The sequence below is a fragment of the Artemia sp. Qi Xiang Cuo genome, chromosome 13, assembly GCF_049724085.1.
Source record: "Artemia sp. Qi Xiang Cuo chromosome 13, ASM4972408v1, whole genome shotgun sequence".
Classification (NCBI taxonomy): Eukaryota; Metazoa; Arthropoda; class Branchiopoda; order Anostraca; family Artemiidae; genus Artemia; species Artemia sp. Qi Xiang Cuo.
The window spans coordinates 58261249-58289097 of NC_142806.1; the positions used below are offsets into that span (position 1 = coordinate 58261249).

A 27849-nucleotide genomic window follows, 5' to 3' on the forward strand; every position below is an offset into this window, starting at 1 on the left:
TATGCTAAAGATTTAAGCATCCTAGATGAAAGTGTGAGCAAAATAAATGAACTTTTAGAGGTTTTGCGAGTTCACGGTGCTAGAATAGGTTGGAAAATTAATGTTAAGAAGACTAAATCACTAAGGCTAGGAATAAGTGAAGATGAAAAGGTGACGTAGGGTAATAAAAACATTGATCAGGTGGGCAGCTTCACTTACCTTGGTAGTATTATCAGTAAAGATGATGGGAGCAGTGAAGATGTTAAAAGTAGAATAGCCAAGACTCAGGGTGTTTTTTCACAGTTAAAAAAAGCTTGGAAGAATAGGAAGATAAGTCTGCAAACCAAGATTAGAATATTAGAAGCTACAGTGGTGACAATAGTCAAATATGGCCCTGAAGCATGGGCATTCCGAAAAGCGGATGAAAATTTGCTAGATTTTTTCCGAAGAAATTGCTTAAGGATTGCTTTGGGTACCCCACTGACTGACCGTATTTCAAACAATAGGCTGTACGAAAAAAATGCTTCAATACCGCTCTCTAGGGCTTTAGTCAAAGAAAGATTGAGGTGGCTAGGGCATATTGTGTGGATGAAGGATGACAGATTGCTGAAGATTGTTCTTTCCGGCCAACCATCTTGGGCTAAACGGAAAGCAGGTCGTCCTCGTCTGGGGTGGGAAGACGTCATAAATAAATAGTTAAAGGAAATGGGAACTTCGTGGGAGGGTGTAAAAAGGGAGGCTTTGAATAGATTGGGATGGAGGAAGAGCGTGCGTGGTTTTGTTGGACTCAGGTGGCTTGGTGCTGCGGTGAGTTGTTAGTAGTAGTAGTAGTAGTAGTAGTAAAAATTTTGCATTTTTGAGTTTCTAGGAATATTCAATTTGCTGTTTGTCAAGAATACATAATTATATATTGAGCATTCAGTTTATTTTTATTTATTCTTTCTTTTGAAATATATTTTTGTTGGTATCTTACTCCCTCCCCCCTCCACACAAAGACCTACCACACTTCCCTGTTTAAATTGACAACTGAAAAGGCCCTTTTGGCACAAACAGAAGAATGTGGTAGGATAAGCATTTTTATCATGAAATTGACCCAAGAATGGGAAAATTTTGAGCTGAGTACTATTACATCGTTCTAGTAATTTAAACCAGAAATAAACCAGGTCAAAATCTGCATATTTCTTGAAGAAAAAATTGGTACAATTTTTTCGTTTTTGGTACATTTTCCGTGCAATTTGTGGTACATTTTGTTTCAAAGTTACGGCAACATTGTCAATTAGGCAAATTCTGATTTGGCAACTGTGCTTGACTGCAAATTATATTTTTAAAGCCTGAAAATGCTTACGAATTCCATAAGACTTATTGTGATTTCATCTATGAGAATTACTGGACAAAGATGTAAATCTACAGGTGGTACTCCATCAATTTCGAAAAAATTTTTCAAAAAATTAGGCTTCCTAACAGGGAAAACAGCAGTAAGTTGACTTTCATGGCTTAATTAAGAAAAATGAAATTACATAATGTGAAAACATTTGGCCTAATTAGCTCTGTTGGTAAGGCTCTCTTACTTGAATCATCTATATGATTTAAAGTAAAAATTTAATGCATAAGTATCACAAAAAAATGGATTTATAGTGGTGTTAAGATTGTGAACACTTTAAGGTAGCCTATTTTTTAGTTAAGGTCTAGTATAGGACAAAAAAAAAACAACAAAAACTTGAAGTAAATTTTGCTAATTGCATCTTGAGCCCTTAAAGGGGCCCTGAAGATATTTATGTGAATTATGAAAGAGCATAAAAAAGCATCAAATGATGTTTTCACTTTCAACATAGCTAAATTATATGAACACTGCAAACTCACCATGAACCTTACCCCCCCCCCTCTTAACCCCCCCTAATGTGCATATATATATATATATATATATATATATATATATATATATATATATATATATATATCCTGAATTGGAATGATTTGGATTATACCCTGAATTGTCAACAGCCAAGTTTTGAATTAGGCCTATAAAATTCATTGCTAATTTTGTTGACAGCATTTGAAAACTTAAAATGGTAGGAAAATTGTTTAAATTGGAGAGCTTACACTGCCTGAGACACCCACCCTTTTAGCCCTCAAAAACGCCCTGTTGGCAATACATCTAGTGACACCGAACATTGAAACCAAACTGTCTTGCATATATGTAAATAGTGATAATCCACTCATGAACTGTGACATGAATATTGAGTCAATGTTACCTGGCAACATCTACAGGTTCTTCAACCTTAGTCACTAGAAGATGCAATTTAGGGTATGTCAACAATATGGTGAAAAGAATAAAAAAACAGCATCACTATGCTGATGACTCTAAGCTGTCAGACTAATCAACAAAGCCTGCAGTGTGGCCTTCTTAAAATCCAGACATTGGCTGCCACCTAAGTTCCACATATCGAAATACAGTGTCCTTCACTTTGATAGCAATAACCCTCTTTGTCAGTACAACATGTCTGATCCCAATCCAATGTCAAACTCAGTGCTTAAGACAAGTCCCAAAGAAAGAGATCTTGGTGTACTAATAGAGGAACAACTAAAGTTCCATGGCCACCAGCAACTAGCAGTCTCAAGAGCAAATTCAAGCCTTGGTCTCCTCAAGTGCACTATTACTAGCTGCTCCTGCAAAGTCTTTCTAAGGCTGTAGTCTGGCCTGTATTGTATTTTGGTGCATGTCTCATATCCCTTTCCTATAAGAATGATGCTAGCCTAATTGAAGGAGTTCAGAGGCATGACACAAAGTATATAGCTGGCCTACACAATCTCCTAACAAAAAGAGACTAGAGCAACCTGCAGTTGCCAACACTCATTTTCAGACACCATTATGGTGGCATGATGCTGGCATACAAGTATAATGCTCAACCAAATAACCCCCTCTTTGCCAAACATTCAAGCCAGCAAAATACAAGAGGCCAATAATATGAGCTGTCAAAACATCAGATTAATATACAAATGCAGTAAGATTTCTTCTCTGACTATGCTGTCAATGATTAAAATTGTCTTCAAGCTGAAACAATGATTGCACCCACAGCTGTGTCCTTTAAGTCCAGGCTTGACAAGGAATGGAATCACAAGTCATGGAAATATGTGTAGGACTTCCCATCCCATTCAATTACCCGCTGATGCCAACCTCATCACAAGGGTACCTTGTTGGGCAACTGACGCTGCTTGTCATACCCAACCATCTTGCATACTCTATCTGAAGCTGATGCTATGTGATGTTGTCTACTTTAAACCACTGAAGAATGTTCATCACAGGCCATACCTACCCTGTGGTCACCATTACTGAGTGGCAGAGGTGGACTGGGCGTGAAAAACTAAGCAATCATTTGGGTTAGGTGGCTCTACCTATGGCCCTCCTTATAGAAGGAATTTGTTTTGTTTTTTTGTGTTTAATCAGACAGGGCCTTGAACAATGAGTGGAAATTCCACTCCATGTCATTTGCGCTGAAATTTGTATTGCCAAGCAAATTAGTACTACCCGCTAAGAAAGAAATAGGCTTACAGTAAGAAAAGGACAGATACTGCTAATCCTTTCTTGTGCAAGATCTCCCTGATGCTTGGTTGGACTTGGTGTTACTCAGGTTTTCACACAAAAGGAGATCAGCATCATATTTTCAGATGCATAAAATTTTCAGGTTTTGTCCTACATCATGGAAATCTGGGCCAGACATTTACTGTATTTGTCCTCTTCAGAAGGATTTTTAACACCACTGAGAGTTTTTTGACAACAAAACTTGAACACAAAATATACATTTTGAACAGATACAAAACAAAATAACCAGACTAAAAGAGGACAAAACTACTGCACTGACAAAAGTGAAGTTGAATCTCTTTTCACATCTTCTAAAGCATCTTCAAACTGCACTGAATCAAGCAGCTCCATCACGTGACATCAACATGAATGCTTTCCAAGAGATCATCTGATATTATAGCTTTTAATCTTGTGTTAATGAGCTTCAGTTTGCTGATCATTCACAGCTGACTTGAGAAAACGAAAGCGTCAGCAGATATTCATAGGCCAGAAAAACTGAAGTGTGTAAGCTTATGTGCATAGATTGAGCCTTAATAGCCGCCGATACGGACAAATTATGCAGTTGTTTCACAAACTGCAGGAACTTGAATATTGCACATCAGTCCCTCCTCATTCAGCTCCAAGTTTCAGTCCACCCTCACAGTCTGCACCAGGCATATCCTGGCTATTTTTATGATCCGTACTAACAATTTCAATGTTAACTGAGGCAAAGCTTTTCAGCTCTGACCTCAGCTCATCATGAGAAACTTTTGTCATCTCTGCAACGTTTTGAAGGGCTTACTCTAAAATTTCACCTTGACACACAAGGCTGAACACGGTGGGCTGCAAGAATTTTTACATCAGAGATAAGCTGTTTGTTGTCTGAAAATCTTTCTTTTAGGCTGGTTATTATTTGGTCAATTACTAACCTGAACACTTTGATTCGAATTTGCTGTTCTGGATATTCAGGACGAGAATCTTCTGCCGTGTCTCCTGGCATGCACCTTTTCTTGCCAACGCGACAAGCTTGTAGCTCTGAGCTAATTTCAAGGTCCCATGAAGTGGTCTCTAGAAGGCCCTGGATCTTTGCCGCGAAGTTGGAGGCGTTTTCTTTGATGCTTTTGAAGGAAATGCTCTCTAGATCCTTTCTTGCTTTATCAGTCATGTTTCAGGCCGTCAATCCTTTTGTCTGGAGATACCTTGAAATAGGGCCAATGACTTCAAATACAGCAAGAAAAAATTGAATGGTTAGTGTTTTTTTTACTCTGTAAGCCTACTCAGCAGTGAGTCAACTTCAGATGAAGTTTTTGAGTCGAAAGAACTGCTGTTTTCCACTGAGGAAAAAATATGCACTGCATCTAAGTACAGGCAATCATCATTGGAAAGCATCCAAACAAGTGACTTCTCTTTTGCCCACCAAGAAGTTTCACTGATTTTCTGTAACCTTTTCGACTTTGACTGTACTTCTTTTGTGTTCTCTACTTGTTGTTGCCACAGACTTATTTGTTCGTGCAACTCAGCAAAGAAACATAAAATTCTATTCATGGTGCCAAAGAGATTTCTCGCCTCTATTGCAGTGCAACAATCAACAATGCACATGTTTAGAATGTGACTGTAGCACTACCGATAAACTGAATCTGCAACGCGGTTTATATTATGAGAATAAAGTCCGTTAAATTCGCCCCTCATGTTAGAAACACCGTCAAACGATTCCCCAGCTGTCTTTTTGTACTGAAGTCCATGCTCTTTGATCTTGGCTTGTAGAAATTCGCTCATACCCTTGCCACTGGAATCTTGGACAGGTACGACAGCAAATAATCGTTTGTGAATTTCTTCATCTTTCACATATCTCAACACAATAGAAGCATGTCTACAACCCCACCGTCCTGAGTTGTGTTCATTTGGATGCTGTACCTTTTTTTACCGATTTCGTTCATTATAGCTCTCCACATGTGTTTCAAAATGCTCCTTATCCGTCGTCCTAGAAATAAAAGTGACGAGTGAGCCATGGCCCTTAGCTGCATCTCCAGATTTCCCACCCGCATCCATGTTCGATTTCCTTTTTCTAGTATCCTCTATTACTATTTCCAGATGTTCCTTAAGAGGTACGTCATATTTCGAGAGCAAAAGTATGACCTCCGGGAAGTTTCTGTGGTTTATGTCCGGCTTTTTTTGAAGCTCAAGCATCTCCTGGTTGTCATGTGCTCTAAAAGATAATCCTTGTCTCCCAAACAGCTTCACGACTTCGAAAACGGTGTTCAGTACTCTAATATTTTGCGACGTCTGTTCTTTCCGTTTACTGGCCAAAGCGTTGTTTATGTACCATCCAATGTCTCGGCAGTTTTCAGCTTAAGTGTATTCTTGAGCTGCAGCGATATGACCTTTCGACTTTTCATGTGCCTGGATTTGAACGTGGGAATGCCTAAAATTGATGAACCCAGGAACAAACTGCGGCTTTTCGTCGGAAATTGCGATGTATATGCTGCACGAATTGATCTTACTGTCATTTCTCTAGTTTAAAGAGTAACCCAGGATCATGAGACGGAACAAGTAATAAGTTTCCGGTAATAAATTGAAGCCAAGTTAAAACTAGGCTTTTCTATTTTAAGTGGTGTTGGCTGGAAAGGATTTGACCTCATGAAATGTAATTTCTGAGCTAGTGTCAAATTCGGCAGTACAGGGTAGAAAATAGACATACTTAATAGCAAAGGTGGTTCACCATCAGCTAGCTTTGTGGCCAAGTCACCACTTCCAGTTTGGCTCAGATATGGTGTAGATTCCTCTGCTACTGGCACCACTGGCCTGGAAATTGTCACAGTATTTGACGATTTTGTCTCACCCTCTGTTGAAACTGGGTTGATATTGTGTACTTCTTCAATGTGATTCTAAAAAATCCAACATAAGCATAAGAACACCTAGGCACACAAGCAGCCAAGGTGGAGTGACTTCTGTAAAATGTCGCAGGTATTGAAGCCAGGACACTCAATCTTGGTTCAAATTCACTTTTTGACCATCTGCAAACAAAACCAGGTTTTATAAAGTTTCAATGATTGGATATGATTTTCCTACAGTCCAAGGACTGTGAAAAAATCCGATGTGATCACTGAACTTTGGTTTTTTGAAACCAAAGCCTGAAAAAATGGCCAAAGAAAAAAAAGCTGTCGTTGTGTTGTATTTTAGGCGTTGTGTCACCAGACCTAATCTCCTGAGACTGGAAAAAAACAACTTCATAAAAACACAAAAGTTAAACCGAGGCAACAATAATTCATAGGATCGACTCAACGGATCTCGAATGGTTGGGGCTCTGTTCGAGCTGTGGTTGCCCTAACACCTAATTTGATCAATAATCGTGCCGATAGAAATGGTAAAATGGACGCAGCCTCAATAGACTGACAAGCTTTTCGATATCAAGATCTGCCCCTAAGTAATCACCAGTGACAGTCATGCAAAAAAATTAAACTTAGAATCCAAGACCAACTTAGAAAAAACTTCAAATCCTAGCCCATAAGTTGAGGAAAAGCAGTAAAAAGTTTTACTGACTGATCTTATTTCTCCATATAAATGATAACTTTCTCTGTTTTGGGTCTTTTTCATCCTTGGAAAGTTCTTTTTTTTTCGCTTCAGAGTCAGTTTTTTTGCACCTCCCTTAACTGTTCCATCAGTCACCTTGTCCATCTTCTCCCAAGTTTAAAACTGATGAATGCGATAGCCAAAATCTTACACTTTTTTAAGGCTAAAATCCTTTTACTGTGGAAAATGAGACAAATTTATCATTTAGCACTTCCAACAGAGCACCTTGACGCTCCAGTATGTACTCTACTGAATCACCTACTAGCTTGTAACAGAATCTGGCACACAATGACACACTAAAATCCAACCCCGGAGTCAAGTGGCAACCTCCGGGTGATATTTATCAAATTTCAAAGATTTTGCCCATAAAAGAACATGTTTGACTGCAGCATCCATCCCTTCCTAGGGCAGGATGCTGGTATCTATGCTAAATCTATACATAGGCCTAGAATAACACAGCCAAAAAATTGTCAAGCGTAATTTTTGTTGAACATTATGTCAACTGCACTTTTTTTACATAGAAAAAAAAATAAACAACTGGTCTGAACCAGCCCAGGGGGCAATTGCCCCCTGGCCCAATCTGCCTTTGCTGAGGGGGCTTAAATTGCAACCTCCAGCAGACCTCTCTTACCACATTTCATTGGGCCTTAAAACAGTGACAAAGTTTCACCATCCTCAACACGGAGCACAACAGGTCCAGTATAGGCCTTAATTTTTATCCAGAATTCAAGTTGAGGTAATCTTTCCAAACATGGACTTTCTAGAATCTAATTGAAATTAGTCATATAATTTTCTGATTACAGTGTGTCTTCCTAACAATATTGGCAATGGTATTTGGTTTGATGCCCAACCAAACCCTATGGTTTGATGCCCAACGAAACATTATTGGTATTTGGTTTGATGCCCTCAGTGATTAAAACCAGATCATCAAAAGTATTGCTTTATCAATTGAAAAGTCTGTTGGTGACTAAAATATTCTTTTCTAGTAACTCCTTTTGCTGAGTCCAAGAACATATAGAAAGCAGAGCAACCCTTTATTCATACTCTAAACAGTGATTGAATTCTTGACATGAGAAAAACCTTTTGGAGTCTACCATGTCATATATTATAAACTAAGTTTTGTTGCTCAGTGTTATCATGAATTGTTGGTAAAATCTAAAATCAGGCAGCAGCATGCATCACAAGTAATCCATTTCTGTTGCCACTCATGGAGTTTGTAATTTTTTTTTCTTTTATCCATTAAGGTAAACTATCAAATTTAGTTTTGTATGGTTCAGTCACTTAGTGTGATTTTGACTTAAAGCTCCACTTGCTATGAGGTATTTACCTGAGCTCAAACTCACTCAGAAAAGAAGATCTTGAGTTAGAGTGGCTGATGGTTAGTTGAGTGATTATGAAACTAATCACTTAAGTTCTTGATGGGCTTAATGAGTAGCAAGCTAGGTTAGGAATTGTAGCTGAGGGTAAAGGCTTATGGGATCGATTTTTTGTCATTTTTATATTGCTTGGTTGTGATAGGAAAAAATCGCTTCAGCATCATATGAGCTGTAGAATCTGAAGATTACTTCAAAGCTGCTTAATTGAGATAATTTTGCAGGACTGCAAAGTTGAAAAATTTGGGCTGATGTTTATCAGCCCAAAATGATGTTTATCAGCGTATTTAATAGGAATGCCATCCAAAGAAAACACCTCTGAGTTACCAAGGTGAGACAGGGCTTATCAAAGCCTTTATGGATTGATTTCTTCCATAGTAAGAAGAGGTATTGATGTTGGTATGTATATAATCAGTGAGACAAAGCTAATCTCTATTCTTCAGCTGTGGAGAATGTTTGGTCAGAAGAAAAATCTTAAAGTGACCGTTCTCCAAAACGAAAAGATATCTATGGTGATTGGCAATTTAACTTGGCAATTGAAGGAGTAATTTCAAATTGTTACAGTAATATATTTTGAATTAGACATTTAGCCTATTTATAACAAGGAACGTAAATATGATGCTACTAATCAAAGAGGAATAGCTATAATATTTTGGTTTGATGTTATAAAGTTTTTTTTCTGCATATTTTGACCCTTCTCTTAGAGAAGAAATTCTAAGGGCTTGAAGAGTTTGCTGCTATATCAAATGCTTGCGTGATTTTAATAGCAAATATTCCAAATTTTAGGCAGTCCGATTAAATGGCTTTGTCCTGTATGAATCAGTTGCAGACAAAGTTAATTATGCACCATTTCTAAAAGGTAGGTCTTTGATTTTACTTTTAGCTGGTTCTATCCTAACATGTAAGGTTTTTTTCCGTAAGATTTGGAACAAAAGAATATTGCTTTCTTATCATAAGCAATGATTATATACCTGTTTTTTTTTACTTCCAAGACCTTTTTTTGGCAAAAATTTAGGCTCCTGTCCCACATAAAAAAAAAAGAAAGCTATAACAAATTTCCATAGAAATTAGTAATAACTTCACATTTTGCAATAACAGCAGTAATGGTAATACTGGTTTTATCGTTTTAAAATCTGTATCAAATCACATCAATCATATCACATCTATAACCCATCTGAATGGGTCTAAGTAACCGGTATTGAAGGTACTAAATGAAGTATATTGCGTTTCATACAAAGTCTTCATGCAAGAATTATGCTATATATATATATATATATATATATATATATATATATATATATATATATATATATATATATATATATATATGTATATGTATATATATATATATATATATATATATATATATATATATATATATATATATATATATATATATATATATATATATATATATATATATATATATATATATATATATATATATATATATATATATATATATATATATATATATATATATATATATATATATATATCTTTAGCTGATATATAGACTAGACAAATATCCAACTAAAATTTATCGTAAATAAAATTTAGCTCAGCAAATATTAGTCTTACTTGAAAGTCTATCTGGTTTTTACTTACCTTTAAGGCTATTGTTTTCCTAAGAATTCTGCCGAATGTTTCTTTTTGTTGTTTCTTTTTGTTGTTTGTTGTTTTCTTTTTGTTGTTTCTTTTTGTTTGTTTTTTTCAGTTTCTTTTTGTTGTTTGTTTTTGTACTATTAAGAAAAAATGATGGACAAATACAGATGAGAAGTCCATTTATTTACCACAGTTCTCAATAATGAATCTCAAAAATTTAAATGTAGGCCTACTCTTTGCTACATGCTGCGTCAACAAAATTACATGGACTATACAGAATTATTGGACATACCCCCAACCTTGTCTCAATTCTACTGTGCTACAACTGAGCCAAACTTAGTCCATTTATAATTTAATTTCCTACCACACAGCTTTCCATCGAGTAATCTCAGTTTGTACGCCTTTCAGTTTGCTGAATATCAAAGCAACTAATTGACCTTGTTTTTCTGCAAAATTGTTGCAGTAATATATTTTAAATTAGATATTTAGCCTATTTATAACAAGCAACATAAATATGATGTTACTAATCAAAGAGGAATAACTGTAATATTTTGGCTTGATGGTATAAAAATTTTTTTTCTGCATATTTTGACCTCCCTTTTTAGAGAAGAAATTCTAAGGGCTTGAAGAGTTTGTTACATATTTATACAAAACGAAATAATTAACTTCTGGTTCATTCACTAGTTTTTTTTTTTCTTAGAGAGTTGGCAAAGTAGCATCGTAAGGCACACGCACTGGGGTGAGGGAGCTCCCATGCACAATCCCTTGAAAGCCTTACAAATTTGATGATTTTGTCCTAATTTTCTAATTGTCTTGATGAAGCTGGGTACCAGAGAATTGTTATATAGGCCGATGGGTAAGATACACCCAATACAATTTAAGATATCAGTTTTTCCTATTTTCTTGAAAGATCTAAGTAGGGAGGGGCCTCAAACGTGTGCAGGAGCCAGTGGCATAATTTTGTTAAAATCTGGGGGAGGGGCAAAATTGTTGCCAGCTTTCCTAAGTCAAGTGAAAATGACAGTGAAAAATGGAAAATGAGGCATATAGTGCCATAAAAGAAAGCTGATCTGTTCTTGTGGATGCTTGAATCTTATAGGCTTATCTTAGTTTTGGCAAGATTTTCAGAGACGCTAGATTTCAACTTAGGGAAATACTGGGATCTGGGGGGGGGGGGCATTTGCCCCCTGTCCTATAGCAAATTATATGTTCTCAAAACTAAACTTGAAGATAAAGTAATTTTCCTTTACTATTACTACTATCAACTCACTGCAGCCCCACCTGAGACCATCACAGCTGTGTATGCTTCTCCTCCATCCCAATCTATTAAAATGCTCCCTCTTTACACCATCCGAAGAAGTTCCCATTTCCCTTAAAACTTTTCTTACAGCATCCTCTCACCCCATGTTGGGACGACCTGCTTTTCGTTTGGCCCTAAACGGTCGACCGACAAGGACACTCTTTGGCAATAAGTCATCGCTAATCCATAGAACGTGCCCTAGCCATCTCATCCTTTCTCGCGTTATAGTCTTAAAAGCAGGGTTGAACTACATTTTTGGCACAACTGACTGCTTGAGATATAGTGAGTCAGTTGGGTACCCAAAACAATCTGTTGGTAATTTCTCTGGAAAACATCTAGCCAATCTTCCTCTGTTTTTGGGAGCACCCATTCTTCAGAACAATGCTTGGCTAATGTCATCACTGTAGCTTACAATGTTCTAATCTTGGTCTGTAGACTTATCTTCCTATTCTACTTTTAACAACTTTATTGCACCCTCTGCCTTTATTAATTATACTAGCTAGGTAAGTGAAGCTGTTCACTTGATTGATCAAATTTAGAATAAAATTCAAAATCCCTTCTTTCTGTTAAACAAAGAATAACTATCTATGTGTCCACAGTGTCAAGGCATTTATCTCAGAACATGTACTCAGGCACAAAGTATCAAGATTTTTTCATTTTGTCATGTATTTAAGACTTACTCCTTGAACAATAATTCATTTTTGGAGTAAAAGGTTTACTTTTTTTTTTTTTTTTAGTTAACAAGAAAATTTAGCGTCATCTGCCCAGACATTTATGTGGGGGCGATCCCTAGAAAAATCTCAAGATTGTTGCAATTTTACCTATGTTTTTTTTTATGTGATACATTTATTTTTGCCTTGGCCTACCCCAAATGAATATCAGTATACGTGTCTATATATGTTAGTCATGAAGGTTTTTTCTGCGTAAGGTCACTCTTTTGCTTTTGTTATTCTGTCAAAGGTAGTAACATTGGTAGAAATTTGAAATGCAAACTTACTTTTTTAAGTAAGTAAAAACAGAACACGTCAGGAGTAGAAAAACAAGAATGGTATCTTATTCAAGCAATGAAGTAAAACTATGCTATCTGAAAGGTGTTTAGCAAAAATCTAATTCTATTTTTCCTGCTCCGGGGATATGAATTTCTGAAATTCCTACCAAGTCCAGTTCAAATTCCTAACAAGTTTGTCTGAATTCGTCAGTAAAAATGTTAATATGATAGTTGTTTTTTAACCTTGTAAGGTTCCAAGTTGTACTTCCAAAGTTTTCTAGAAATACTGGGACTGAGATGCAATTTCAAAAGTGAGGTTGGGTGCTGGAGGTGCAAGGGCACAATAAAATAATCAATATTTAAGAAGCTAATGATACTGTTAAATTTGCATGCCAGGCTTTCTAGTGAAGTTATATGTTTTCATTTTTGAAGGATTTTAAATTTTTGTGAAAGAATTTTCATTCATTTTTAAGCAGAATCCAAACAAAAGAACTCTTTGGGGCAGATTTTTTATGTCATACCCCTCTGTTCCTGATGCAACCGTATGGTCACAGTTTCCCTACACTTGCTGTTCCACCTTTTATTTGAGATTTACTTTCTTATCGTTTCACGCTAGATGTCAGCTAAATAACATGCGCGCAGTCTGACGCCGTGCAGTTTTATTTAGTACTGACGCCGCGCAGCCATTTAGTACGACTGCGCAGGCGCGCAGTCGGATGCACGCCTCTGGGAAACACAACCACAAAGACCAAACGTAACCCTTTGGCTACGGTTTGAAAAATAGCCTTACTCTATATGGTTTTTTGAAATTCTTGGAGAAAACTTTTCTAAAACGCTAACTCAGTGTCACAAAAACACAGAGACAAAAATCTGTATTTTAAATATCACTCACCTGCTGCTATTCCACCCAGAATAGAGGACCTTTGCTTGACTTTTGGCATGTGGACTTTCACTTTGACAACCTCTTAGCATTTGACCACCAGTGACATCTACCGAACAGACAAAGATTTTATCAATTAGCCTGATCAGTGAGCTACGAGATGGTGTGCTTTACATACTGCTAAGAACAATCAAAGGGGTGAAAAAAAAAAATTCAGAACGAACCGTAACCATATGGTTACGTACGTTCTGAAATGGTTGAGCATCCAGGTCAAGATTTTTAATGTTTGTTTACTCTCGCAGAACTCCATAACTTTTTCCAAATTCATGAACTCCATATTTACTTTGCTGTTAAACGTCCATCATTTTGTGCTATAGGTTGCCAAATGCCAGATACCTTTTACTCTTGGTTCACTGTCACAGAGCTCCATGTCTGGATGCTACTAGTCAGAGCTATGGATATACCAGATGACGGCAGGTTCCTCAGAAATATGATTGTTGAGGCAATGTGGAATGATGTCCAAACGCGGAGTAAAAAACTGGTAAGTATTGAGCCAAAAAAGAGCCATAGAGCCAAAACTATTTTCAGCAAAAAAAACAACTTCATTGCTCAAACTATTATCACACTTAAAAAGGTCAAAAGAACTTTTTCAAATTATTGATTTTCTTTAAAGTTTCTGTTGTGGGATGAATTTTAGTGTTTAACTTTTGTTTTTCTAAGTTAAGTTTGCTGAGTTAAGCTAAGTTTCAGTTTTATTCGTTATCAAGTTCGAGTTTATATTCAGCTTTGATTAATCGGAGCCGGGAAGGCTAACTGTCCAATTCCATTTGGAACACCGTTTTTAGCTCAATAAAGTTAAAAACTACAGAATGCTTAAAATAACTTTTTCCATGAGGAGAATATCTTGTTTCTGTTTTTCCCCAAATTCTCATGATTTCATGGTTTTCTCCATATCTGCAGCAGTAATTCAAGTTTTGGGACGTGTTTTTTTTTCTTTTCTTTTTTTTGAAATTAGATTTTTGAATTCCAATTTCCCGAAATTCCTCTTGAAAAAGTTGACTTTTGAACTTCTGATTGATAGAATCCCTTTGACTACTTGAATTCTTTCAACTAGTTCAATTTATTTTCGCTGATCTTATTTGGTTTTTTAAGTATATAGAAGTTACATTTTATTCATTGCTTAGTCCCCTTTTCTTGTTTACAGAAATTCTTAGAAATGAACATTTTTTATAACAAAATTATTTTTATCTTGGGTGCCTAAAAAAAAAAACAATTTTTACACCGTTCTTAAATAAAAGCCAAAAAATTGAAACATAATTTTTCAGATTTTCTGCTTCTCTCTAAAAATTATGTTTAGTGACAAACTGTCTTTCAAATTACCACGCTCGATGTGTTTCGCTCAATTTACGTTTTCTAACTCAACAACCGGTAAGATTATTGTTGTATTACGCACCGTCCTTTGAGATATCACAGTGGACATGTTCGGGCAATTTGCGTTCCCTAACAACAACCTGTAAAACTTATGTTGTGCGACATATCGCCTTTTAAATTACCAAAACTGAATATATCTGCACAATTTGCGTTTTCTAACTCAACAACCTGTAAGATTTATGTTGTTTTATATACCGTCCTTTGAGATATCACAGTGGATATGTTCGTGCAATTGGCGTTCCCTAACAACAACCTGTAAAACTCATGTTGTGCAACATCGCCTTTTAAATTACCAAAACCGAATGTATTTGCACAATTTGTGTTTTCTAACTCAACAACCTGTAAGATTTGTGTTGTCTTATATACTACCATCCTTTGCGATATCACAGTGGATATGTTCGGCCAATTGGTGTTCCCTAACAAAACCTGTAAAACTTATGTTGTGCGACATATCGCCTTTTAAATTACCAAAACCGAACATATCTGCACAATTTGTGTTTTTTAAATCAACAACCTGTAAGATTTATGTTGTGTTATATACCTTCCTTTGAGATATCAAAGTGGATATGTTCGGGCAATCAGCGTTCCCTAATAACAACCTGTAAAACTTATGTTGTGCGACATATCACCTTTTAAATTACCAAAACCGAATATATCTGCACAATTTGCGTTTTCTATCTTAACAACCTGGATTTATGTTGTGTTATATATCTGTTCTTTGAGATATCACGGTGGATATTTTCGGGAAATCGGCGTTCCCTGACAACAACCTGTAAAACTTATGTTATGCGACATATCGCCTTTTAAATGTCCAAAACCGAATATGTCTGCACAATTTGTGTTTTCTAACTCAGTTAATTTACTGTCTAGAAAAATATTAACTCTTTTTAGAATTTATGTTAGGTAACATATCGCCTTTTGAGCCGTCCTAGTTGAGTGGTTCGCTCACTGGATTTGAAGTCCTTAGAACAGGGACTCGAGACTTAAAGTCGCTGGTTATATGGCTTGTAACAAGAGTCTGGTGTGACTCTCTAAGCTCAGTCAGAGTCGACCCAGCTCTAAATGGGTACCTGAAGAAATCTAAATGAAAACACGGGAAGCGTCGGATGATTTGCCCCCAACCACTCATTGCACTCCCGGCCGAAGGCATTGAATCAGGATATCGGTACCTGCACAACGCAGACAATTGGTCAGCATGTGAAAAAGTGTTTTTTATATGTTCTTGTACAATTACGACTTTTTGGTCAAGAAACTTACTATCAGAGACAATATTAACCTAACGTAATAAATTATCTGAATTTGGGCAGTGTAAAATATTTTTGGCGATTTTTGATCCATCAATATATTGGAAATGATACCGACGAATATTGGAAATTAAAAAGCTCTAAATAAATTTTTGCTTCTGGCACTAGTCGACGTAGCTATTTTTACTGCTAGGCAAGCAGGATCTCATTAAATCTATAATATGGACGAGTATATAGACGTTAATATGTAACATATAGACGGTTATTGACATAACCTGAAAAATATAAGCAAAATATATACATTTGATTATGCTCTTTAGGCTAATGTGTATTAAGTAAAGTGTTATATATTATGTGTTATAGTGAAGTAAAGTAATTTTGGGTGCTGTTACCGGAGCTCATAGCTCATAGCCAAAATCATGGTAACTAATCTAAAATCAATTGCTCTTGTTGAGTCATGGCACAGTGACGATATAGGGCCTTACTTTGAAGGATGTAAGTAAGTAAGTATGACGGCACTAGACCCTTAAGGTCCAAACCGGCGGTGCTGATCTCCGTTTCGTGGTCCTTCATCCAGCAAGTGCAAGGTGGGGCTGGGGTCCAGCCATCCTGTGGTTTCGCACACCCTTCCTGATTACCTTCCCCAGATTTCTCCAGGTACCCATTTAGAGCTGGATCGACTCTGGCTAAGCTTACAGAGTCACACCAGTGACCCGCGTCCCAAACCAAATAACTGGCCACGCCAGGGATCGAACCCGTGCCCCTTGGACAAGGAATTCTCAACCCAGTATGTAGACGGTTATTGACATAATAACCGTCGTATAGACGGTTACCCACATATAGACGGTTATTGACATAATAGACACGGGGCAAATATGTAGACATGGTACATAGAAGAGTTTACTGAGTCAACGGTTGCTGAGTATTACAAGAAAGAAATGAAGAAACTTTACGCACCATAAATAAAGTGAAATTCTCAAATTGAAATTCATAAACACGGTCAATGTTGACCAGAAAACATTATTTTTAGAGAAAAAATCCAACAAATGTTTTCTAGCATGACAATTATGTGAGCTCCTTTTTTCGTCTTTCATCAAAATACTAATGCTTAAAAAAAACACATTACTTTCTTATTTGGCTTTTGATTGTGTTTTTCTCTTCTTAGTGCTTTCTTATTTTCTCTTTTTGTTTACTAGAAATTCACTTCTCTGGATAGATCTGAGAATCAGAAGTTCTGTAAAAATGCCACCTGAAATATTTTTGGCTATAGGGTAATGAAACCTAATTTCTTATATGAATGATCTTCTAGGAATATTATATAATTTTTGCACCTTTTGTATTTCAGACAGTTCGTTACCACGAACTGTAAGTAAGGAACGATTCGGCTCAATAGTAACCGAAACTCTAAGAAACGGAAGTTTGATACCAGTAGATACATCAAAAGAATCGCATTTTTATGCTTATTTCAAATATTTAGATTTCATCAAGTTTAGTCTTACCCATCAAAACTGAAGGGCCTGAAAAAATTTGCGTTGTTTTAGAAAAAAGGGGAAAGCACCCCCTAAATGTAATAGAAACTTAATGAAAATCACACCCTCAGATTCAGTATCACAGAAAACCCATCAGTGGAAGTTTCAAGCTCCTATGTACAAAATTGCGGAATTTTGCATTTTTTGCCTGAAGAAAGATAGCGGATGCGTGTTTGTTTATTTATTGATTTTTTTTTATTTTCCAAGGGGTGATCGTATCGATCCAATAGTCCTAGAATATCATGAGAGGGCTCATTCGAACGAAAATTAAAGGTTCTAGTGCCCTTTTAAAGTGACTAAAAAACATTTGACGGCAACTTGGCTCCCTCCCACGCTCATTTTTTTCCCGAAGTCACCCGATCAAAATTTTGAGATAGCCATTTTCGGGGGAAGGGCTGCAAGTTATGAACTTTGCCCATCGTTTACATATAGTATTGGTTATTGGGAAGTATACAGACGTTTTCAGGAGGGATTTTTTTTCAGATTTCCCAGCATTATTTTAAAAACGATCAGAAATTAAATAAAAAAAAAAGTTTGCTCAACTGAAAGTAAGGAGCAACATTAAAACTTAAAACGAACAAAAACTATTAGGCTACGTATATGAGGGGGTTTGCCTCCTAGTGAATACCTCGCTCTTTACGCTAAAGCTTTTTTAGTACTTTCAATAGAGCTATCTATTCTAATTAAACGGCCTTTGTGATTCGAACAAAATTCGAACTTTAGCGTAAAGAGCCAAGTATTGACAAGGGGGTGAACCCCCTCATGTACATAATAATTTCTGTTCGTTTTGAGTTTTAATGTTGCTCCTTACTTTCAGTTGAAAAAACTTGCTTTTTTTTATTTAATATGCCAAAGAAATAAGTCCCGAATGCAAACAGAAGAAAATCGCCTTGTTTTCTAGTTACGGGGTCTTTACTCAAACAGCTCAGTTTTCATCCGGTGTTCGGCGTACAACTTGGAGAACAACTCAATTAATGGAAATTGGTTATCAGCTGATTTTAGGAGAATTTGTTTCCCATTGGCCAATTCATTTACCATTTTGTCAGTAATTTGCCAGATGAAATACGTTTTTTTTGTTTTTCTTATCAGAATTGTCTCATTCTCACCTTGGCTCGTGTCCAAGTTGCGGTTAAACCCGCAAAAAAAAGGAAAACGCGATTTTGCTGGCTTCAGTTTAATTGGTTTCTACATTGATTTCAGTTTCAAGGGCTATACTGACTGAAAGTTTAAGATTGCTAGGCCATGTTTCATAGATGAAGGAGGATAGATTGGCAAAGATTGTGCAGTTTGGTCTTTCAAGTGAGGCCAAGCCAAGCGGATGCAAGATTTTTTAGGGGAAGGGGTGCAAAATAGGTTGATCTGATAAACCTGCGTTAGGAGCAAATTTAGTTAATGCAAATTTGCGTTAATTAAGTAAATTACACTACTTTAGACTACGTTAGGGGGGCGCCCCTGGATCCACCACTGGGTCAAGCAAAAAGCAGGTTGTCTCCGAATGTGGTAGCAAGATCTTATAAGAAAGGACTAAGAGGAAAAAGAAACTTGATGGTGAGAGTAAAGAGTGAAGCTTTTAATAGATTAAGGTGGAGGAGAAGTGTACACAGCTATATTTTTCTCAGGTAGTTTGTTGATGCAGTGATGTATTAGTACTAGTACTAGTTCATATGAGACTCGAAAATCATTTTGACTTGTAAAATTGACCGCTTTGCCTCTTACAGCTAATTTATCCTCGATTTCTCAAATGGTATGAGCTATACCCTTTTGTGTCGTACATAGCTACAAGTGGAGGTAAGGATAGATATAAGTGGAGGTAAGGATTCCCTTTGCTAAGCCTGCTAAATCAGGGCTTTTATCAAGAAAATGTTGCAACCTGGGCATTACACTTTTTAAGGTTTGTTTTTCTTTATTCCCTTTCTACTTCTTTACTTTCTACTACTCTTACTCTCTACTTCCAAGGCTTCTTTGTGCTAATCTAAAATATGGTTCTACTCCTGTTGCAACTAATTAACTGTAAAATAAATTACCTTGCCTTTGTCAATGAACATAATTTAGAATGAGCCTAAATTTGATCGAATGTAGTCTGTTTTTTTTTTTATTCTCTTTGTTTATACGGTGACTTGTTGCAGGAAGGAACAGGCTCTGCCAGAAGAGAGCAAGTCAGCGAGCTTGGTGATCAATTTACCTCGGCATTGCTATCCTATGATGAAGGTCTTTTAGGAAGTGATATTGACCTAGCAAATGCTCTGTGGAGAACCCTTTTCCAGAAGAATGATGTGCATCCTCAAGCGCTAGAGGCTGCCGTGCACCTTGTTAGAAAACAGGTTAGATATTAGACAGTAATAGCTAGGATTTTTTTTTTAGCAAAAACAATTAAAGAGGCAAAAAAGATGCAAAGAAAAAAACGATGAATGGATAAATTAAAGTATAGCAGTCCAAAGACTCTCTTCTGAAATGTTGACAGTATTTTGAAAAATAAAGTGGCAGAAATAAAGAGTTTATAAGTTTGTCGGAGAACCCTATTTGAGATAGGGCAGCATATAATGGATGAAATCCGAATACAGTCGCGAAAACACAAACTACGATTAGCTCCGGAAAATACAAAAATAATACTTTTTACCAGAAAGAGAAAATGCCAAGTTCCTTTTGCTCTAAAAACACTTGGCCCTCCGAAAAAGACAGGTTTGGGATCATATCAGTTAAGCTGGAAAAATCACTGCAAAGGAAAGGGTCAGATGCCTCCCTAAACCACTGCCAACAGATGGTGTTTACGAAATGGGGCCTAGCTCCAAATAAGATTATGTGTCTATATGAGACTGTAATCAGACCGATTCTATCATATGGAGCAGTAGCATGGGTTGATTCGACTGAGATCAAAAGCCAAGTCTTCTAATAGAATTTCAAAGGCTAGCGTACCTAATGATCTCCTCAGAACACCATTGAACGGAGCAACCATGGAGCTAACACTAGGACTTCAACCCATAAAAAATTTGGAGCAACCATGGAGCTAACACTAGGACTTCGACCCATAAAAAATTTGGAGCTAACACTAGGACTTCAACCCATAAAAAATTTTCTACATGAAGAAGCAGTAAAAAGTACTTTCAGACTGTAAATTAATGGCAAATAGGCAGCAGATACGAAATGGGAAAGTTCAAAGCCACGTTAATATATAGAGGTCAATGGTATTTGAATGTGAGGAGTTGCAGATGTCTAAGGATGACAACATCGATCGAGTAATAAAAGCCAAAAGACAATTGCAGATTGCCATAAAGAATGGGAGAGAAAAGGAGCAGGAAATGGAGCAGGAAATGGAGCTGCTTTTCAAAAGTAACGAGACTATTTGTTTTATGAATGGTTCACGACGAAAGGAAATCGGGAAGTTGCGTTGTAATATACCAAAACACATCCGAAGTGGATAAAGAGATAATTAGTTATCACCAGGGTAGTTTTGCTTCGATGTTCCAAGCTGAAATGTTTAAAATAGAACAGGCAGCAAGAACACTGACGCAAAAGGACTGCATAAGCAGAAAAGGATGTATTTTAGCAGACAACTAAGCATGTCCTAAGGATATTCAGAATATATAGAGTTAGCAAAGAAGTAAATTGAATTGCTATGAAGCAATGAACAATCTAGCAACCAAAGGATACCAAATTAATCTGGTGTGGGTCCGAGGACATTCTGGGACTGAGGGTAAGGAGATAGCAGGTGAGGCAGCCAAGGCTGAGACATCACTGATAGAATATACTAGTACCTTTTGTTCCCATTTCTGAGGGCTACTGGAAAGCGGTGGCTAAGAGATGGAGCAATGGAAGTATGGAACAAAACTGGAATATTAAAGTAAGATTCAAAACAAAGGAAGTACTCCCAAAGTTTAATTCCATGCTGACTAAATATATACTACAGTTAAGAATGTTGGAGATAAGAGTAGTAACTACAGCCATAACAGGAATTGAGAATTTCGGGAAGTACTGTACCCGAATTAGGAGGGTTGGCTTGCCTTCATGCAAAAATTGCCAGATGGCCGTTGAAACAAGGAGACATCTGGTTGAAGATTGTCTGGATAGGAATAGACACTGGTTGGAGTTTGTCTATCTTTTGAACTTCAAGCTGGAGTATATGGGGAAAGGAAGGGTATGTCTGGGGGAATTGCCCCCAACCAATTTTTTAGGGGTGTGTAGTCAATGGACCGTTGAGGGGTGAGCCTTGACACCACATGGGTCCACTCAACAAAATATAAAATCAGTGTTTCTTCGTAAAACAACTTGAATCCTATTTTAAATTATGTTTATTCTAGTTAAAAGTGATAAAAGCCCAATGTTTTTTAGTCTACTGTCAAAACTTTAATTTTTCTTTCGCAATTAACGCGTTTTGAGTAATTGCAGCTTAGAATTTTGAGGTTGAATGTCATCAACGAAGCTGCAAGAGCAGCATTAAACTCAAAATATGTTTCTTTTTTTTAGGGTGTATACTTTGATTTTAAATGCCAAATTATGTTTAAAATAAAAATATGCTTGTATTTAAATCGTTGAGTTTACATTTGTAATCTTTCCAAGATGACGAAACAAAACAAACAACATCGTTAGTAATGGTTGGATTTAAGATATCCAACCATTTTTTACTTTTCCTCTAGGGTGTGGACTACACACAAAAATGCCCATGGCTGTATCCAAAAATTTTTTCTGCGGAAGAGGTGGAATTACCAAAATAATTTATTTCGGGTGGTCTACCTAAAGAATATTTGTTCGGATTTTTAAGATCTAAGGTTCTTTACCTGCCTTTTTAATAACGATTTACGGGTCTGAGAAATTTTGTTTGGTATCTTAGGAGAAAAGTATTTTTACTTGCATTCTTACGCCCAGTTTACCAGTCGAAGAACTATTTCAAAGGGGCTCAATCCCTGTACCCCTCGCCCTTGATACGGCCCTGAAAATTCCCTAATTTTAGTTCGCTTTCCAACCCACTGAGATAAAAATGTGGAAATTTTATTCCCAAACATATGTTGTATGAAACATGCATTTTTATAAAAAAGAAAGTTCCTATGGTGACATGAAGGATGTTTAGTCCGCATTTGATTGGTAACCGAAGTTAGAAATTAGAAACCCATTGTTAGGAATTCGCATTTGATTTCCGACCAACGCTCGGCTGTCCTCTGCCAAAACCAAGTATCTATATTTTTCAAGTTTCCGAGAAAATCGTAAAATAGTGATTTTTTTCATTTTCTAAGCTGGAATAGCTGATGACGATACACAACTTCGTCAATAGGTATTCCGGAGTCGGCTTAGTAGGGAGAAGCATTTTTTTCACATTATTTTTTTTTAACTTCAGTAAATGTAGATACTGGGTTTTGGCAGAGGTTTTCTTTGCTAATAAACTTAGTATTCCACCGCCAAAACCTAGTATCTACAACAAATTTTATTTTAAAAAAGATCTTCAAGTAACAATGAAGATAAACTGCTACTTCGAATAAAAATAAAGGAGAACTGAATCCATAGCTTATCAGAGAGGTTTATTCTTCGTATGGGTCGTCTTCATCCTTGATGAGATCTAGGCTTTCATCGGAAACCGGAAGATCCTTCCAAAATTTCCTTCAATTTGCCGGCATCATCAGACACAGTTTGTTAACAATCAAAACTTTTTTCTGGCTTTGAACACCCCTCGGAACAGAGTTGGGCTCGGGAAGCTGCTTGATATTGAATTTTTTCTGAAGAAACAAGCATTGCTTTTCCTCTCCGTCGAAATCTTGGAGGAATTTCATGCCGTCGATCCCCTTTTGAAAGGTAGTTGCAATAATTGACTTTAACTTTGGTAGGGGTGAATCCTTTTTACCAGGGGTTCTTTTCTTGGATTCCCAATCCCTAAAATCCATCAATTCTTTTGCAGAAACTTCCTTCCTGCAGTTTGCAACACGCTCAACAAAGTCATAAAAGTCATAGCATTTCCCCTTTTTTCTCATTTTTGTTTCAATGTTGCCGTGTATGCCGTCTGCTGCATTGTGCGTGTGCCCTTTTGTCACCTTCAACGTTATCCTCTTGGGCCCTTCTTCTCTGTTGACCATCATCACAAGAGAAGTATAAAGCACCCTGTTCTTGTTCTGACTGGAACAATTGTCCATCCAGAATATGAATTCATGGACATCCCTCTCTGCCGTAACTACAGTATAAACAGAATCCACTATGTTTTTGGTACCCCTGCCCCTCAAAGCTTCGTACCACAGCACAAAAAAAAAGAACGGCCTTTTCCTACAGACGCTGCATCATACTGGTCGACACGGTTGAATGTTTCATTGAAGACAACAAGACGACTAAGGAATATTGCTTCTTTGTTCCCTGACAAGTCGGAATAACAGAATCACTTTTTGCAAGTCAACTGCGAATACACATATTCCAGTTTCTCCACTTTTAGTTGCGTCACGTTGATAGGCATGTGTAGCCTTCCTTGCCTGTTCAATGTGTTCTTGCCAGTGTCGCCTGGAAACATCAACATCGTGAGTCTTATTTGCTGCAGCAGAAAAAGGTTCAAACTCTCCATTAACACCTTCATCGCTGCTGTTTTCTTTGCTGCTATCATCGGTCTCCATGAGATTGTACTTTTCACACTCTGGCATCTTTAGCGAAATGTTCATTTCTTTCAAATGACGTCTGTAAGTCTCGTGCGACACAACTGGTACTGGATTCTTAGTAACAAAGTCCTGATGCATCAGATCAACTGTCAAAGAAGATGGTAGTTATCTGATGTTTGGTGCATTTTTGCGACGATAATGTGGCATAGAGGGTCCAAAAGAAATGATATGATTTTTCACATTCTTAACTAATTCTGGTGTTAGCTTGTTGTGAGGACTCTGCCTACTCCTGAGATCCCTTTTGCGTTGGCCAACTAGCCCAGTTTCCATCTTCTTGCTCAATTCAGTTAGGTAAGAATCTGATATAAACCCAAAAGTATTCATGAACAGTTCCTTGTAAATCTCCATCTTCACTACCACATTGTTATCTTTCATCTGAAGATAGTAGTGTCTACTTTCATTTTTTTGGTAGATTTTAACCGATTGAGGGTCACTTTCTACCGTCCGTCTTCTTATGAACTCCAGCTTCACACACCCGGCCAGAGATTTGGTTCTTCATGCATAGCCTTCTTTCCAAAAACTTTCCCATATTTCTTTTCTGGTCCCAATGTCAAGCTTCTTACATTTCTTTTTACATGTAATATCACAGTAGTTTTCAATAAAAAGATGCTTGCACTTAGCATTTTTTTTTTTGCTTCTTCACTTCTCTTTCTTTTTCTTCTAGGGTGCTCCGTATTCGCATTTTCTTGTTTTTCAGTATCACTTATTTCATGATTTATTTTACCATTTACTGACACAATTCTTGCTTCCGTATTTCTTTGCTCCCGTATGTCTTGACTGTTTCCTTGCAGATGATCTCTACCAGTATAATAATCGGCTCTGTTTTCCTCAGAATAACTGGCGTTCCTCAAAACTTCACTATCACTGATCTGTCTATTAGCTACAAGAGTTTCAGTCACTGTACTGCAAGGTATGTCAAATGGCACAAATGGCTCTAGTTCAAAGACATCATCAGTGAATAATGGTTGCAATTCATGAAACCCTGGAAGTTCAGATTTTAACAGAAGGGTCTTTGTAAATCTGTGTATATTCGTAAGCTATCTTCAGCTCAGCTAAGCTTCTTACAGCAATAGGTTGTCCAACGACTGCATCACTGCCTGCAGCTGCTTGGCAAAACCTGAAATAGGAAATACATAATTTGTCTTTTCTAATGCAGATTTTTTTTTTGTTCTGAATTCTTAATTTTTTGCGAAAATTCCTATAGGCTGTAGTGAGTCAGCACCTCCAATTGTAAAAACTCAACATCATTGTTTTCTTGAGTTCTTAGCCTTTCCGAAACTGCCAAAAAACTTCGCCGACATGATTCAATCCTTTGCGGCTTGGGATACAAATTTTGCGCAGGAGGGCAAATATTGTGACAGATGGCGAGATTTATCAGAAATTCTTCAGCTAATGAAAAGAGTAAGACCTGACTGGAGCATAATACAGATGGAATATAAGATGATTTCAGCTTAGCGCAACAGCAACCCCGAATCGCTTAAACCAAAAAACGGAAGAAATCTCTGAGTAAAGCACAAAATTATAACAGAGAAACTGAATCTAGAGATGGACTGTGAACTAGTCGCTGTGTAGGATAAACTCGACAAAGTAGTTTTTACGGCTTAGGGATGAGATTGCAGTACCCACGACCCCACGAGATACCCAAGACCAAAAGTCTTTGTAACACTCCTCTTCCTATGTCTGAGCTGATGCAAGTTAGCAGAGTCTTTTTACCAAGGTCTGGTCTACTACAGGAGGGCTATGATGGCTCAATGTGCTTCACAGGTTCAATATCTTGAAATATCTCAAGAAATACTGGATGGAAGAAAGCCGTTTGGGTCTAGGGTTGTAGAGTAGATAATGATCTATAAGCCTGGTCCTCTACTTGAAATCTGCATTTCATTCTAACAGAGACTGTGTGTTATAAAAGTGGAACCTTTCAAAATAGATCTTCTGGTTAAATGAAGTGCAACAAAATTATTTTTAGCTTCACAACTTTGCTCAATCCCAATTTATAAGGTTTTAAGAATATACCACTACATTACCTAAGATTTTGAAAAAAAAACATCGATATGGCTTAAAATTCCACTGAAATAACAGGAATTGTATTTTCAGAATTCAAGCCAGAGAAAAAGAAACTGAGAACTGAAAATTAAGGTAAATATTGTTCTGTCAAAAATTCAATGGGTATAGACCTTTCATGTAGGTAAATTTCAGGACCCTCCAAAGAGAGAAGGAGTGGAGGTAGGTACTTCAAAATACCTTCCCGGGAAATACTTTAGCCTGCAGACCCATCTCTGAAAGTTTCATTTTCCTAACCTAACCCCTTTCCGGAGAAGGAGTGCAGGTAGGTACTTCAAAATACCTTCTTGAGAAATACTTTAGCCTGTAGACCCATCTCTGAAAGTTTCATTTTCCTAACCTAACCCCTTTCCAAGATAGCCAAAAAAAGCTAAAGTATAATTTTACCCAGACACAAAAATTCAAGTTCTACTTACTCTGCATTTCTGTTTTCAGCTCTTTGCTTTGCTATTTGCACCGCGAGTCTTGCAAGTAATTCTCCTCTACTATTAGTGAAACCCATCATTATTCTTCAGACTTCGTTGTTGTTCTTTCCAAAAATTAAAGAGAAGAAAGTGATGATAATGATGAAATTTTGCTGTTGATTCGTGAAATCCGTAGATGCTTGGTTTCGTCTGCTCGGTTTTCGCCACAGATACTAGGTTTTGCCACCCATTTTCCTGCTGGATGTAGATACTAGGTTTTAAAATTCTAGTATGTGCATAGTAGGTTTTGGCTGTGGAAAACCGGTAAAATACGTTTCTATCACTTTAGATACTAGGTGGTATCTCAGCAACTATAGCAGATAGAAAAATTCGGACTTCACCAGTGGATTCGCCGTGTTAAGATTAGGGGAGATCCATCCTTAACTCGAAATCGATTTTTTTTTTTTTTTAGATACTTGGTTTTGGCAGAGTACATCCGCGCTGCTCCGGCATGTCTCGAGGGATGCCACCAATGGCATTCAAAGTCTTAAAATAGAGTATGTCGCAAATGTAAAGTTGGAATATTTGGTATGTTCATGCTTCATATTTTCCAAAATACTTCCAAAGAGAGGAGCTGATTTGGTTAAAGATTAAAATTTTTCTTTTTCTAGGTACAACTGCTGGACGAGATAGACGATGAAACTTTTTTACTAAAAGGAGGAAAGTCAATAGCTTGGTGCGAACTGCCTTTGCCAAAAACACTTAGTTAATTCTTTTAATTTTAGCGCTTTAATTTTCGTTTTTTTAATTAAAGAACTTCCTTACATAATGCCTTCGATTTCTCTATGTATTTTTTTAGGGGAAGTGGGCCAGCGGCGCCAATTCAAAAATGTTTGGGGGAGGAGTAAAATGTATTTTTCAGTGAAAATACAGAAAAAGAATTTTTCGAAACCTAAGGGGTGTGCAGATGCCCCTCCAACCCTCCCAGTTGCTGCCATTGGGGGTAAGTCGTCACTAAAGATTGGTAACAGTAGTTGTTGTTCAACCTTGGATAAAGATTAGTAAAAAAAAAAAGTAAAAAGAAATGTGTATAGAGGATTGAAACGTTTTATTACTACTACTACTACTAACAACTCACCGCAGCCCCAAGCCGCATGAAGCCAACACAGCTACGCACGCTCCTCCTCCACCCCAGTCTATTCAAAGCCTCCCTTTTTACACCCGCCCACGAAGTCATCAAATTGTTCAAAGTCATCCAATACTTAATGATAAGTTGCGTTCGGAAGCGAATGAAATACCATTCAAA

The 27849-nt window shown here is 37.0% G+C and overlaps 1 protein-coding gene across 1 annotated transcript; it reads left to right on the forward strand.

Moving 5' to 3' along the window:
* The first annotated feature begins 1304 nt into the window (after positions 1-1304).
* On the forward strand, positions 1305-27366 carry Uqcc1 (Ubiquinol-cytochrome c reductase complex assembly factor 1). Its single transcript, XM_089098853.1, has 5 exons — positions 1305-1454; positions 9268-9340; positions 13632-13795; positions 19585-19779; positions 27215-27366. Exons 1-5 carry the CDS (start codon positions 1317-1319, stop codon positions 27311-27313), a joined length of 669 nt encoding a protein of 222 aa, XP_088954979.1. The 5' UTR covers positions 1305-1316; the 3' UTR covers positions 27314-27366.
* Positions 27367-27849: the final 483 nt, after the last annotated feature.